The sequence below is a fragment of the Vipera berus genome (genome assembly GCF_964194415.1).
Source record: "Vipera berus genome assembly, chromosome: 2".
Classification (NCBI taxonomy): Eukaryota; Metazoa; Chordata; class Lepidosauria; order Squamata; family Viperidae; genus Vipera; species Vipera berus.
This window is the reverse complement of record NC_138203.1, coordinates 116,129,334-116,145,057: the sequence shown is the minus strand read 5'-3', so window position 1 is coordinate 116,145,057 and position 15,724 is coordinate 116,129,334. Positions and strand designations below refer to the sequence as shown.

Sequence of the window (15,724 nt, the reverse complement as noted above, 5' to 3'; positions counted from 1 at the left end):
GTTTGTCTTTTGGGCTGTTGGCTACTCCTGCCAGTTTGGTGTCATCTGCAAATTTGATGAGTTCCCCTTCAATTCCCTCATCTAAGTTGTTGAAGATATTGAAGAGTACTGGGCCTAAGACGGAACCTTTTGGTGCCCCACTGCTTACTTCTCTCCATGTGGATGTAGTGCCATTGAGGACTACTCATTGAGTACGGTTTGCCAGCCAGCTACAGATCCATTTGGTGGTGGTGATGTTTATTCCACCTTTTTCTAGCTTACCAAGGAGTAAGTTGTGGTCTACTTTATCAAATTCCTTACTGAAATCTAAATATACCAAGACCATAGCATTTCGCTAGTTTACCAGTTTAGTCACTTTACAAAGAATGAAATAAGATTGGTTTGGCATGATCTGTTTTTAACAAACCCGTGCTGGCTGCTAGTTATAATTTGGTTTGCTTCTAGTTGTTCAAAGATCTGTTTTTTTATTATCTTTTCTAGGATCTTCCTAGGTATTGATGTTAAACTGATAGGTCTGTAATTTTTTGGGTCCGTTTTTTCCCCTTTCTTGAAGATGGGAACCACATCTGCCCTTTTCCAATCCTCAGGTACTTGCCCGGTGCTCCAGGATTTATGAAATATGTGGTGCAATGGTTCTGAGATAACATCTGCCAGCTCCTTCAGAACTCTGGGATGTAATCTGTCAGGTCCCAGTGATTTATATTCATCAAGGTCAGATAGATGTTCTCTTACCATTTTCTTGCTTATTTTAATTTTTGTTTCTAGTTTGTCTTTTGCAGTTTTTTTTTGTATGTTGGGCTGTAGTTTCTAATGCTAATGGTATTTATTAGCTATGTAGGTGCCACATGTCAGAATGCAAAGTGCAGACATGCCTTGGGCTTCCTAATTCATTTTATTATAGCTATAAAACTGCTTTTTTTGTTTCATCTGATACATTTTGACAAGCTCTGTCTTATAGCATTTGTGAGAGCTTGGTTGGACAGGCTTTGGAAGAACGGAATAAGGGCCAATATTTGGGGAACAGTAAAGACAAATGTTTTTATCTGTTTGGAAAAAGCCAGGGAGGGAAAGTCCAGATAAATTCTACTAAAAATACTCGACCCTTTCCAGAGCAGTAACATTTACATGGAACTTAAGTCCTGCAATGAAATGGAATCAATTAATCATCAATCCATCAATTTATTGTTTGACCAGTGGTCATAAAACAGAACCTGCACAACAGTGACCAAACCTTAACAAAATACAGCAAAATGTACATAAATCAATAAAAACATTAAAACAGTGCTATTACAGCAAGTAAAGTTAGAAAAACGTTAGGAACTTTTGATAAAATATTTTCTCTGTTTAACAGCAGCCCTTGCAAAGTTTGCTAATTTTCATAGCATTGTCTCCTTTTCTATGAAATGGAATCTGTTCAGGGAAACATCTGATAGGACGGAGCACAGAATGAATCCAAAACTTCAAGGCTCTCAGGAAATTAAAATGTTATAGCTATGAGTATGAATTTCAGCCCTAGTCAGAAAGCAGTTTGGGGAAATTCAGAAGCAGAATAGGAGAGTGACTATAATACTGTAACACACATCTATTTGAAAATACGCATAGCCGGCAAGTTCTATTTTTAGACCACAGGTAAAACTAACAGCTCCTCTGCCCTTTCCAGGGAGGTGACTCAGCTTTTCCTGTTTGGTCTCCCTAAAAGAGCAGATATGGCCAAGAAATACATCAATTTAAGGTATTTTTATCCAACTTTCAAAGGCATACGACAGTTTACAGAAACCAATGAAGAACATAAAAAAATGAAAAAAGATTAACACACTACTGTTGGGGACTCAAAAATGTGACAAAATCAGTTAACATCCCCACCTTGTGAAACAGCAAGACCTTCCAACTTCTTCACATGGCCAGGGACCCCAAAAAACATGGGCTGTGATAATAAACCCAACTGAGGCATCAGTTCCAAAGGTAAAAAAAACAACCCAGGAATGCTGGGCAGTAAATATATGATTTGTCTTATTATCTTCTAATTAAAACATGATTCCCCCACCCCCAAAATCCAAAGATGGAGAAAGACTGTAAACCTGGATGGACTCTATTGGGAACTGAGGTTCAAAATATCTGGAATGTATCAGCTACTATTTATGTTGCAAGCCAAAGAGGACACCAAACATTTTGCAAATTGAGAGAGTCTTTGTGTCCTCTTTTCAACTGGCCTAAATGCAATAATTTAAGTTATACCAATATAAAATGCTTTACATAATGTTGCCAAGAAAATTGCAAGAATGTACCCAGGACAGTATGTCTGTTTAGTTTACAGTAATTAAACATAATGTCCAACTGGATGACAATACTTAGCTTGCTGACTGTTCTCAAACTGCTAAGCAGACTCAGATTTGCTTGATAATGGATAAGAGGCCGCTATGAAAAATCAGTTCTATAGACAGGAGTGGGAAATTATCAAAATCCCAGAAGGCAATGGAAAATCACTTCAATGCAGAAGAAAACTGCATAAACCCATGTGAATTCAACGTGCTTGAGCTTGAACTGGAATATTTTTACAATACTATACCATAGCTTCTGAACTGTGCTGTACATTCTCTTCTCTGAATCTAGAATGCGTGTTTCCAAAGAACATTTATATTCAGTCCCCCTCTTTCATACCATCCACCCAATTGCTCTTCTGAACCAATCCTTTTTAACTGTAGGAATCATATGGAAGAAAAAAATGTGCAAAGAAGCATAATCAGCAAGTAAAATCTGCCAAGCTGACGGCCTGTTTCAGGGGCAAACAACTCATGGGCTACATCATAAGATCCCACTACTGCAGGAGTAATCCCAGAGTAATTGCCACCCTCGTCCCCAAGATCATATCACCAAAAGCTAGAGGTAAAATGTTGAACACATTTCCATAAGGATAATTTCACTCATCACTCTCTCCCCAGGAGTAGTGGGGGGGAAAGGCCACAAATTCCATCTTGTGACTTTTAGTGATGGTATTATATCAACACTCCCCAGTGGCTCTAGAAGCCTGGAAAAAATATTTTTAAAATTATTGTGGCTGGAGACAAATGTTTGTCTGATCCTTATAACGCCTATAGAAGCTCCACTGAAGAAGAATTACTCTTGAAAAGCAGAATGGAGAGTTAGTTCTATGATCTCTTTCAAACCACATAAAATATGCAGAGTCATCATTTGGAGACAAGATAGTTCTGACAAGGGAACTAGAAATGGCTCCATTAATCCCGTCCTATTTCAGCATAAACATTTTGAGAGGACTGGGGTGCCCTCTAAAGGCACTGAGATGCTTGAAGCTTTGTGCAAATGTAATGCATTAATTTCCCAACTGCCCTTCAAAAATAATCACTTTCTTGGATTCTTATTTTATCGTTCTGATGTTCATTCCCTCATACACATCTCTTTCTCCAATATTTTTGAAATGCTTATGGTCAACCGAACCAACTCTACTTTAATATTCTGGGCTAGGCTCACCAAAAGCTGACCATTGCCCCATTGTGATAGTCCATTATTTATTATTTATTTATTTATCAAATGCCACCCATCTCAAGGGTCAGGCAACTGATTAAGCTTGAAAATTGGATGGCAATATAAAAAACAAAACTAAAAAAAACAAATTAGAGAAATGGACTGAAAGCAAGAGAAAGAAATGTTAAAGAAAAAAGTACAAGTCCTTCATTGAGGAAACAAAAATCAAATGCACACACATAGGGTGGAGATACCTACCAGCTTCATCATAGTACTTCTGAAAAAGGTCTTCCTATACCCATTTACTGAAAACTGAACATGAATCAGCACTGTGAGATGGCTTTAAAAATGCTAAATTTAATTTTTTTCAACCAAAATAGTTTCCAGGCAACAATTCATTCTTTCCTTTTATTCTCTAATACTGTGTCCAGTTCTAGACCCTAAGAATAGAATAGAATAGAATAGAATAGAATAGAATAGAATAGAATAGAATAGAATAGAATAGAATAGAATAGAATAGAATAGAATAGAATAGAATAGAATAGAATAGAATAGAATAGAATAGAACAGAATTCTTTATTGGCCAAGTATGATCAGACACACAAGGAATTTGGCTCTGGTGCATAAGCTCTCAGTGTACATACAAGCAACAAGTGATAAATTATGATCATAATCATGACAAAACATATTTGTCATGAAGGGATTTTATTATGCTTAAGGTTGTTAGTAATATTGATATTAGTAGTGATACTTTGTAATCATCTTTGTTTATGTGCAAGCAGCTTTGTAGGAGCTTTATATTGGGAAATTAGTTATATAAAAGCATATGTTTCATGCTTTAGGTACAGGGCATTGCTTACATGAAAAGAGCATGGTAAGGGGAGGGGAAAAGGAGTTATGGTGGAGCCTGGGTTGTTGTGTATGAGTCATCATCTAGGAATTATTTTTCTGTACCTTTTGGCTCCTAGTAGCAAGACTAGATCTCTTTGTTCTGAAGGGGTATAAAAGGTGGAAGACGTCTTTCCTGGTTGTTGCCTTCATCTCTCTACCAGCCACGAAGAGAGATGTGGCCACCCAACTCTATTTTGATCAAAATAAAAGTTGTTTGCTTGCTGAAACCTCGGCTCAGGAGTTTCTTTTGGCTCTTTTAAATTCCTGAGTAATGCTGGGGCAATTGTGAGGCTAAGTGTAAAACCTTACATCCCGGTGCCCAAACGTGGAGGCAAGCTTCAAAGGCTCTCTCCCCCCACATCTGGAGATCCCTGTTATGATCCCAAAGAAGCTTTCATTTCTCAGTGGGAGAAAACTGACAGCGACTGAACCGTGAGTCTTAGAGCGCTCCTGGGCATTTGACCTAGAAGATTCCTATGCTTCATCTTTGCCAGTGGATCCATGTCTGAGGAACCTGAACGCCTGAGTTCAACAAGATTTCATGCTTCTCCACTGATGGGAGAAAGGGATAAATTGCAACAGGCGCCTTGGTGAGTAAAAGAGTTAAAAAAGCTTTGGTAATCCTGGAATAATTTTTTTTATTTTTTATTTTATTATTTTAATTTCATTTATATCCCGCCCTTCTCCGAAGACTCAGGGCGGCTTACAAGCTTAGCAGTAGCCTTCATTCTATGTATATGCCTGCTTATTAGGGCTTTCATACACCCCCCAAGCGGCATTATTACAAAGTCAGCTTAATTGCCCCCAACAATCTGGGTCCTCATTTTACCTACCTCGGAAGGATGGAAGGCTGAGTCAACCTTGAGCCTGGTGGGATGCGAACCTGCACTAATTGCAGGCAGCTGGTGTTACTTAAGGAGGCATTAGTCCACTGCTCCACCAAGGCTCAATAAGACAGGAGGTTGATCGCTCCAACTTGTCCTCTAGAGATAAGCATAAAAATAATAAAATAAATGAAGCATAAAGAAATAAATGAAGCAATGAGTAAGGAAAAAGGGAGTCGAGAAACTGTCTTCTAATACAGGATAGAGAGTGATTTAAGGAAAGTAATTAAATTGGAATATAATTTTTTTTGCAGAGGTTTTGGTAATTTTGAAATAAGATAGGGGGCTGATCTCCTCAACTAGTCCTCCAGAGAAAAAATTAATTACTAAATTACAAATTAACTAAGTGAAAAGGGAGGAAGCCGAGAAACTATCTTGAAGAAGAAGAAAAAGAAAAAAAGAAAAAAAATATGGGGAATTGTCAGAGTAATTTAAAAGAAATAAATCAAAATGTACTCCTCTGCAATTTGTTTGAACAATTCTGAGGTTTTGAAACCTCAAGTGGCTCTAAGTTTAACCCTGTCAGACAATGTCTGGTGGTGCTTTTATTTTCTTGCTGTATAGCAGTAAAAATCATCTTCAAGAAGGCAACTTTGAAAAACTTTGTAAACCTCCGGTTGGCTAGTTTATCTGATAACAGCTAAAGCCACGGAAGAAAAGAAGATTCAAGGAAATGAAAGCAAGTTTTCCCCCCCTATTTTTCTTTTAATCTGGGTCTTTGGGCTATTCGATTCCCTTTTGTCAGAGGTGAGGAGGCTGCTACTTTTCCCTTACCTCTTCACACCTGCAAAAGACCCCAGGTTCAATATTCCTTTTAGTCTTTCCCCACATTCTTTTGAAGTTGGTGGGATAAATTGGAAGTAACCATAAATGTTCCCCTCCTTTTAATTAAAAGGGGAGGCCTGTTTTGGCCTCAACTCCAAATTGATGTGTGTTTTGTTTTGTTTTATATATGTTTGGACATTTGGAACATTAAGCTTGGACTTGGAATGGTGAGAAAAATAGGAGATGGTTAAAGGGCCCTATAAAAACCATGTTTGTACATGTTTGGACATGTTGCAGGTTTTAAATTGAATAAGAGTAAAACCAAAGTTTTAGGGAAAAACCTGTCATTAGAGGAAAAAAATAAGTTACAGGAAGCCACTGGTTTGATGTTTGTAAAAAAGGTGAAGTATCTGGGTGTAAATATGACGGCAAAAAAATTGAATTTGTATAAAGATAATTACGACAAAATGTGGAATGAAATTAAGAGAGATCTAGATATTTGGACAAATTTGAAATTGTCTTTGATGGGCCGAATTTCAGTTGTTAAGATGAATGTATTGCCAAAAATGTTGTTTCTATTGCAAGTACTTCCAATTATTGAAAAGTTGAATTGTTTTAAAGAATGGCAAAAGGTATTATCGAAATTTATCTGGCAGGGGAAAAAACCTAGAATTAAGCTCAAGCTATTAACAGATTCAAAAGATAGAGGGGGCTTTTCCCTGCCAGATTTGAAACTTTATTTTGAAGCTGCTACTTTTTGCTGGTTGAGAGATTGGTTTGTGTTAGAGAATACAGATGTATTAGATTTGGAAGGTTTTGACAATGTATTTGGATGGCATGCATATTTATGGTATGATAAGATAAAGTTCCACAAAGGCTTTAAAAATCATATAATTAGAAAGTCATTGATTAATGTGTGGATGAGATATAAAGACCTGTTAGAAAGTAAAACACCCAGGTGGATTTCACCACTAGAGGCTAAGACCCAGAAAAGGTCAAATATGGAAACCAAGTGGCTGAAATATAAGGATATATTGGTACAAGAAGGAGACCAATTTAAGATAAAAACATATGAGCAGTTGAAAGATAATGTTGATGATTGGTTTCAATATTACCAAATGAATGAAGTGTATAAAATGGATAAAAAAGAGGTTTTCAAATAGAGAAATCCAAATTGGAAACGTTACTGTTAGATACAAAATCAAAGAATCTTTCCAAGATGTATAATTTATTGCTGGAGTGGCACACGGAAGATGAACAAGTGAAATCAGTGATGATTGATTGAGCTAATGATGTGGGGCATAACATTATGATGGAGGACTGGGAGAGGATGTGGAAAAAGGGTATTAAGTTTACAGCATGCAATGTTTTGAAAGAAAATATGATGAAGATGATGTATAGGTGGTATTTAACACCGGTTAAACTTGCAAAAATTTATCATACACATGATAATAAATGCTGGAAATGTAAAGCTGTAGAAGGAACCTTTTACCACATGTGGTGGACTTGCCCCATAGTAAAAGACTTCTGGGAAAAGATTTATAATGAATTAAAGAAAGTTTTGAAAAACACATTTATTAAGAAACCAGAAACCTTCTTATTGGATATAGTTGGAAAAGAAATTCCCAAAAAAGATGTTACTTTCTTTCTGTATGCCACAACAGCGGCGAGAATTTTGATAGCCAAGAATTGGAAAACACAAGAAATGCCAACGGTGGAAGAATGGCAGATGAAAATGATGGACTATATGGAACTCGCTGAGCTGACTGGGAGAATCCGTGATCAGGGAGAAGAGTCGGTGGAAGAAGATTGGAAGAAATTCAAGGACTATTTTGAAGAAATATTGTCATATCAACTAGTTTGAAATGGACTTGGAAGTGTTTATAGTTTGTAGTTTTAGAGTTTAATGTTTAGTATTAAGGATAATATGAAACAATGATTGTTAAATGATAAGAAATTAAATATAGATATTTAATATGATTTATAAGTATGAAATAGAAATTGCTAATGATTTACGATGAAACGCAGAGAGGGGGGACTTGAGGAAGTCACCCGAAGATGATTAGAAAGATTAGGAATAACGGAAGTTAAGTATTCTTTTTGTATTTTTGTTGATTGTATTGTTTATGTTATGTCTTGTTTTTTATATGTATTTTTTTGTTTAAATATATGTTTTCATAAAAGCAATAAAAAATAAAAAAAATATAAAAACCATGTTTGGTTGGAATCACCTCATGATTTTTCTTGCTTCTTGCAGGACAAGCCATATGTCTAAATGAATGTTGTGTTACTAGTATCTGTGTATATATGTCTGTCTGTGTTGTTCTGTGTTACTCCAAGACTTGGAAGAGGGTCGAAACCCCCTCTGATAACACCAAACAAAAAGGCCTTATTTAAAAATATATGGTTTGCCTGAAGAAAGTATGAAATGAAATTTTTGTATGTGAAATTGTTTATGCAAGCAGTTGGAATGGACGTGAATGAGTTAATTTGCTGATGTGTAAATGTGTGTGTGTAAGCCCTCAAAACTACGGTTTTAACCAGCTTTTTACTGGTTTTTAAATTGACCCATAATTATTGTATTTATTGTTTAATTCTTTTAAAAATTTTCTATTTTATGTTTTTAATTTTTATTGTTGTGCGCCGCCCTGAGTCCTTAGGGAGAAGGGCGGCATATAAATTTAATAAAATAAATAAATAAATAAATAAAAATAAAACACCCCCACCCCCATCCCAGGCTGTGAAAGGAACAGTAAATTGCTGATTTTGTTGTTGTAAATGGAAAAGAAATAGCAAGTGTTTGCATGTGCAGAGTTCCATGGAGAATGTATGAGTGAATTTATGGAAAATGCATGTAAAGGAGAGCAAACTACCTTTTTTTTAGTGGTGAGATTTTTGTAACGGGGTCAGCTCAAACCTGTAAATTGTATGCCTTCACACAAGCCTTAGAATGTTGAAGGAACAAGAATGTACTACAGAAATATGGAAAGAGAGAAACATGGGAAGTAGAAGAAAGTGAGAGGTGGATGTTGCATGATGGGAGATGGATGTTGAAAAGACAGACAGAAAGAAAGGAAAAGAAAAAAGCAATAGTTAGAAAACAGAAGCAGCCACTAACAGGGGGTAGCAAGGGATAAATGCTGATGATACTAAGCAATGAACATTCAACACCTCATAGGATGTGTAATAAATGAAAGACTGGTTTCTCTCATTCCTACAATAGAAACTGTGACACAACTATTAAAAAAGATATATATGGTTGTATTTATATTTTAGTTAAACAAATCTGTGATAGAAATAAGTAAATTAAAAGCTTTACAAAATTTGGCAGTGTAGCCATTTCAATATAGGCCTCAATTGGAAAGCTGTCTTTGTCCCTTTCAAATGATGTATGAGAGGCTTTTGTTACATGAAGGTTCAAGAATGTCAATGAGAAAGAGTATAAAGTTACTCAATATTTAATCTGGCGCAGGTTTTGTCTTCTATCTCAATATTGTCTAATATTGTTAAGAGGTTGTAGAACAAGAGAGCTTTTCCTTAAATCTACTATCATTTCTACAGTTTTGAGTATGTTCAGTTCAAGATTGCTCCGGCCGCACCACAAGGCTAATTGTTCAACTTCCCATCGGTATGCAGATTCATCATTGTCTTGAATGAGACCAATCACTGTTGTATCATCTGCAAACTTCAGTACTTTAACAGAAGGATCCTTTGAGATGCAGTCATTGGTATAGAGAGAAGTGGAGAGGGCACACAGCCTGGGGGGGGGGGGCGCTGTGCTAACTGTACAAGTATCTGATATGATTTTGCTTAGGTGGTCCATAGGTAAGAAAGATGTCTGGGAACGGAGAGCCAAAGGGATGACTCTCACCTGTGGTGGCCGACATGAATGGCAACCGGAATTGGAAAAGCTTGAGGAGGAAGTGGAAGGTGGAGAACACAAGTACGCCAACCACCTAATGAAGCAAGCCATGCCACTCATGATGGATGTCTTCCAAACCCCCAAGGCACACAAATTTCATGCCAAAGCTACAGCCAGCGAAGGCTGGTGAACCCAAGAGGAGGAAGACAGGTGAAGAGCTTCGCCGCTGGACACAGCAGGAATCTCAGTGATGTTAGTGTCATCATGGCCACAGGCATGGCACCCAGGGGACCCGCCAGGGCAGGCGCCCCTGTGGGGACTGGCCCAGTGAGAACAAAAACTCGGAAGACCTCATCTCTTGGTGTGAAGTTTGATGGGGACCCTCAGCAATTGGGGTTCTTCCTGGTCCATGTCCTGACTTACATGCAGAGTATGGCCCAGAGATACCCATCAAAGGCACCAAGGTGAAGAGCATCACACTGGCACTGGAAGGGGCTGCAGCCCACTGCATGGTGACACTTCACAATACAAATGCTCCAGAACTGAGGAACTTTGACCATATTGACAGTGCTCCATTGTCAATCTGAAGACCCCCTGGCTGTCCACAAAGCTAGAGACAGCATCAAACTGTTTGCCAAGGTCATAGAGGGGTAGCTGAATACACCAAAGACTCAACAACTGGCCACAAGAGCACCAAGCCATCCCAGCAGCCCAGAGACAGCGCTGAAAGGGATGCAGGTCATCAAGTTCACCCCCTCCTCAAAAAGGAACAAGGAAACTCCAAACCCACCAGGCAAAGCCCAGAGGCTGACTGATACCGACACTGATGACGGCCTCTTCAATTAGCAGGTATCACCGAAAAGGTGAGGGCTTCCTTGCCTCAATGCTAACAGTCTGTATCAATTTGTATCCATGATGAGCTGGCAATGTTCACCAAATGTTTGTCTTTAGCAAAGATGTTTTTTTTAAATAGGAAACCACAGACTAGGGATTAATGTTATTCTATCCTTCAGATCTAGTCAAGTGATTCTGTTAGTTGAAGTAGACTTCAACTTTGCTTAGGAGCAGTACTTTTTCTACTTCATGAAACCAGGTTTCTGTGCCAAGAGTTGCAATGGTCACACTTGCTCAGGTAGCAAAAATCATCCTTCAACGTAACCTAGAAAAAAAAGTTCCCAGAGTAGCCAAATAGGTTGCAATCTCCTAGCAAACACTACTCAGTACAGGGCAGCTTGTGCATGTAAGAGTGCAGAAGCGAACACCTCAGCTCTTAGAACATGGCCCAACTATTTCTTAGATGGGGATGCATCCCCTCAAAATATTAGTTGCCAATACCAGGCCATCTGGTATTTAATACTGGGCCTATGAAGAGAAACTCCAAGGACCCAGCAGCAGCAACTCCATCAATACTGTAAATGATTCCTTAGGAAACATCTCTGAGGTGATTAGCCACAATCATTAACATCAAGGATCTAATAATCAGCATTTAAAACCAAGATATTAACATGTTTGTAAGTATTTTCCTTGAACAACAAAATAATACTTAGAGCATAAAATATAGAATAATAGGGTTGAAAGAGACCTTGGAGGTCTTCTAGTCCAACCCCCTACTCAAGAAGGGAGACTATACCATTCTGGAGAAATGACTGTCCAGTCTCTTCTTACAAGCAATGATGGAGTGCCCACAACTTCTGAAGGTAAGCCAACTGCACTGGTGAAATGTTCTGTCATAAAAATTCTTAGCTCTATGTTAGATCTCTCTTTAATGATATTCCATTTGTTACTTCTTGTCCTGCCCTCAGGTGCTTTGGAAATATCAACTCCCTCTTCTCTGGGACAGCCCCTCAAATATTTGTTGTTGTTGTTAGCTGCGAAGTCGTGTCCGACCCATCGCGACCCTATGGACAACGTTCCTCCAGGCCTTCCTGTCCTCTACCATCTTCTGGAGTCCATTTAAGCTCACGCCTACTGCTTCAGTGACTCCATCCAGCCACCTCATTCATTCAAATATTAGAAGACTACTATCATGTCAACCCTAGTCTTTCTCTTCACTAAACATACCCACTCCGTGCAACCACAGCTTCCAGACCCCTTATCATCTTTGTTGCTGTTCTCTGAATTCTTTCTAGGATCTCAACATCTTTTTTGTATCACGGTGACCAGAACTTGATGCAGTATTCCAAGTGTGGTCTCACTAGTGCAGTGTAAGGCAGTAGTACCACTTCATGTGATGTTGAAACTATCCCTGTTATGTAAATGTATTATTTATTAAATAAAATATATTTGCAAATATGCAGATCCACAAAATGTAAGACAGACATTACTTTGGCTTATAATGACAAATAAATCTGTAAAAGGTCATGTGACATATCGGCTAACCCATATTATTCTCTTCAAGATACCATAACTGCAAAGTTGCCAAAACATCAGATAAACTCAAAGCCTTGAAGCACTATTGCTCACATCATCCTTCCAGGAACAATATAAGCAAAACTTAAGAGTTGTAGCCTAATCCCGTCCTTGGTGAAATATCCTAAGAAGATAATTTATGACAAATATTTTAATATTTACTTTTAAATGCCTTGTAACTCTTACCCCTTATAATCTCTTCTTGATGTTTGAAAAGAGTTGTCTCTTTTTAAACCTTCATATCTATTGCAGAACCCTGCTTCTGCCAGATCCCTCCAAATCATGAACTTTGATATACTTTCAAAAGCCTACCATCAATTAGAGCTTGGGTGGCTTCATCATAAGGAGGCATCTTCTCCATTTCTTCCTCTGCTGCCTTGTCATCTGATAATGGCTTGGGTGATGAGACCTACAGAGACATTAAGCCAAAAGAATGCTATTAGTTCTTTGAAATCCATTAATAATCTTTGTAGAATAACAAGAAAAGCAAGATAAACTGACTAAAGAAGTTGATTTTATAGATATCCTGTGACCAGAACTTCCAAAGAAAGTGCATTACCAAATCAGGAAAAGGAAAATAAATCTATGCTAAAGCTAAGAGTAGTGGACTTTTTTTTATTTGTCCTACTTAATTGCAGGGTCCACTTTTTTGCATTCTGATTGTTTAGTTTACATAGCAATGCCATCACTGCATGGTATAGCTAGGGACCTGTTGTTCAGCCAGCTTGCTGCTGATCCTGATGCTGTTTCAGGGCTGAGAATGGCTGGGCCAAGGTCACCCAACTGGTGTCAATGTCTAAAGGAGAACCTGGATCTCCATTCTCCCACTCCAGGACTTTTCCCATGTCACCATGCTGGCTCTTGTTTATGAATAACTCCATACTAACCACTAAACAAAAAAAGTCACTTCAAATATTGCCAGCTTCAAATGAGTGAACGTATTTCAATAGACATTGTAAAAAGTGTTTAAATATTGCTATATAAGAAAAGCATATTTTTATGCTGGGGACGGGCAAACGTATTTCAATAGACATTGTAAAAAGTGTTTAAATATTGCTATATAAGAAAAGCATATTTTTTTATGCTGGGGATGGGCAATTCAATTCTCAGAGCTCTTCTGATCAAGACTGCTGAAAAATAATGTTAGCAGAGATTCCCACCATTTTGAAAAAGGAAAAATGTGAATGATGCTGTGTATACCCTAAAAAGATGTTACAGTTAAAAAGAAACAAAATTCCCCAAAGTCCTTCCCCAAATCAACTCATTCTCATGCTTAATGTGATTCTAGTCCTCTCTAATGCTCAGCCCCCCCCCCGCCCCCTCCAACTGAAGGGTGTGCTTGGCCAGCAAGGTTTCCCTTGATTTACACAAATGGCATCTTTTAAATCTCTCCTAAATTGTTTAGCACGCAGCAGACAACGATGAGTCTAAATAGTTTGCAAGACAGATAATGACTATTGCATGCATGATTCTCTATGAAATATCTGGCTTTACAGAGAAAAACATTATGCAAATAAAGCAAAGCAAAACACAATAAGAAGAGGCAGACATTAATGAGCATTGTATTTTTCCCCCTCTAGTTTATTTTTAAAGACTTGGAAAGCAATGCAAGGATCTGGGTAGTATGGGAGATGCCACTCCCAGCAGCTCCGGATAGCCTGGTCAAAAATGTAGGAACTGTAATTCAATAACTTCCAGAGGAATGCATTCTCTTTTTCTAATATTTGGGGAAGTTCCTAACATTAAAGAAAATGTTTATTGTTGCTTAAACTACAGATTACATCAAACCAGTATGTTTTTATTGCAGCTCAAGTATCAGGTACAGGCAGGTCTCAATTAGTCTAGTTAATGAATCCCACAAATGGTTGCTTTATTCAAATTTGCAGTGATATTTCTATGGAAAACAGAGTAATTGGTTCCTATTTGACAGGAATAGGCAATTAAAATTTTTAAACTTAAATTGTATGTCCTTATTAATGAAATACTGTAACAATAAAAGAGGATAAACCCATATTCAAAGTTATTCTGCTGTAATTCTTCAAAATAAGCCTCTTCATTTTTAAGTTTTCTTTGAACAGAACCTTTCTTTTCTACATTTCATACACAGGATGATTAGCACCTAAAACCCCAGCTGTGCATGATAGCTTGGTGCTATGGATTTTGGCTTGCTTTAAATGCAACCTGGCATCAATTTATAAATTGCACTAAATCAAATACATTGCATTATTCAAACTCACACTAATCACAACCTGTGTTTATTTTATATAGCCTGAAGTGCCCCTTTCCCACTGCCTTTAAGAAGAAAGCAAACCTGTCCCTACCTGATTTTATCTATCTAAATATGAAATAGGATTATTTATCATCTAGAAATCTATGCTTAAAGAATTCCTTATGTAATTTGGGATATTAAGTTATTTTGGAAGCTTGACTACATACAAGTAATGTTAGCAAATGTCTGCAATCAGTAAAATTTCCTCCCTATTGATCTTTTATAAGATTTGCTCAAACTTTACTAAAACATCTCTTTCCCTTATCCTCAATTTATAATTTAATGATCAGTTTGTCTCAAGTCATGCAAACCATAAAGAACTGAATAAATAAGCAAATCTGCACACATTTTCCTGGGGAGAACAACTTTGTAAACATAATCTAGGTTAGGAATACAATAAGAAACTTCTTTGTAAATTTAACTGATAGATGTCATACTGCAGTTCAATATTGTACCTTCATTTCTTCATCCAAACTATCACCATCAAGTTCCTCCTCGTCTTCCTCATCTTCCTCATAGTCCTCTTCAGGGGGTAACTGGTCCACCTGGGCATCAGATGGAGTATCAGACTCCTCTTCCACTGGAGTATTTTGTGGAGGCTGTACTTCAGCCAAGTTCTGTAAAGGGAAAACTGAATTCAGCCTAAACTACTCTTGTTCATGCACTTGATTACCAACTCAACTTGGCTCTTCCAACAACTTGAGAAGCAAGGAAAAATGAGTAGTATAGATGTTATTTAGGAATCCTAAATAAGAAAAGTCTATCCTTCCTCTTAAGGCTTCATAGAATAAAAAGGGCATTATCTACAGTCTTCAGTATCAGCTCCCCAAGCTATCTTGGCCACATCCAAGGCTCTTCTCCACAACTTGACTACATAGGTTGCATGTGCAATTGATAGTGAAAGAAACTTGATAAGAGCTTTCGATATGGGTCACAAGAAGTTAAAACTGGCATTCGCTTCATTCAACAATTGGTGGATTCTTCATTTAGCAATGCATTTATTAAATGTGGAAAGTAAATTTCATCTGAGGTTTTATTTGCGTTGCTATTTGTCTGCTCCTAACTGTATCACTTTTCTTTGTAATTAACATTTTCAGTCTTTTTTATCAATTTTAATTGCTGTTAATTACCCTGAGTGCGGCATGAGCACTAGGAAGACAGGAT

The 15,724-nt window shown here is 37.5% G+C and overlaps 1 protein-coding gene across 5 annotated transcripts in view; it reads right to left on the bottom strand.

Moving 5' to 3' along the window:
- The window catches only part of PRKCSH (PRKCSH beta subunit of glucosidase II), a 57,890-nt gene that overhangs the window by 30,281 nt on the left and 11,885 nt on the right, over positions 1–15,724 (bottom strand). For all 5 annotated transcript variants that reach the window (XM_081321804.1, XM_081321803.1, XM_081321807.1 and 2 more), the window contains 2 exons: positions 15,016–15,177; positions 12,604–12,700 (listed from right to left, as the gene is read on the bottom strand). In XM_081321804.1, coding sequence (XP_081177930.1) covers positions 12,604–12,700; positions 15,016–15,177 — 259 coding nt within the window. The remainder of the gene's footprint in view (positions 1–12,603; positions 12,701–15,015; positions 15,178–15,724) is intronic.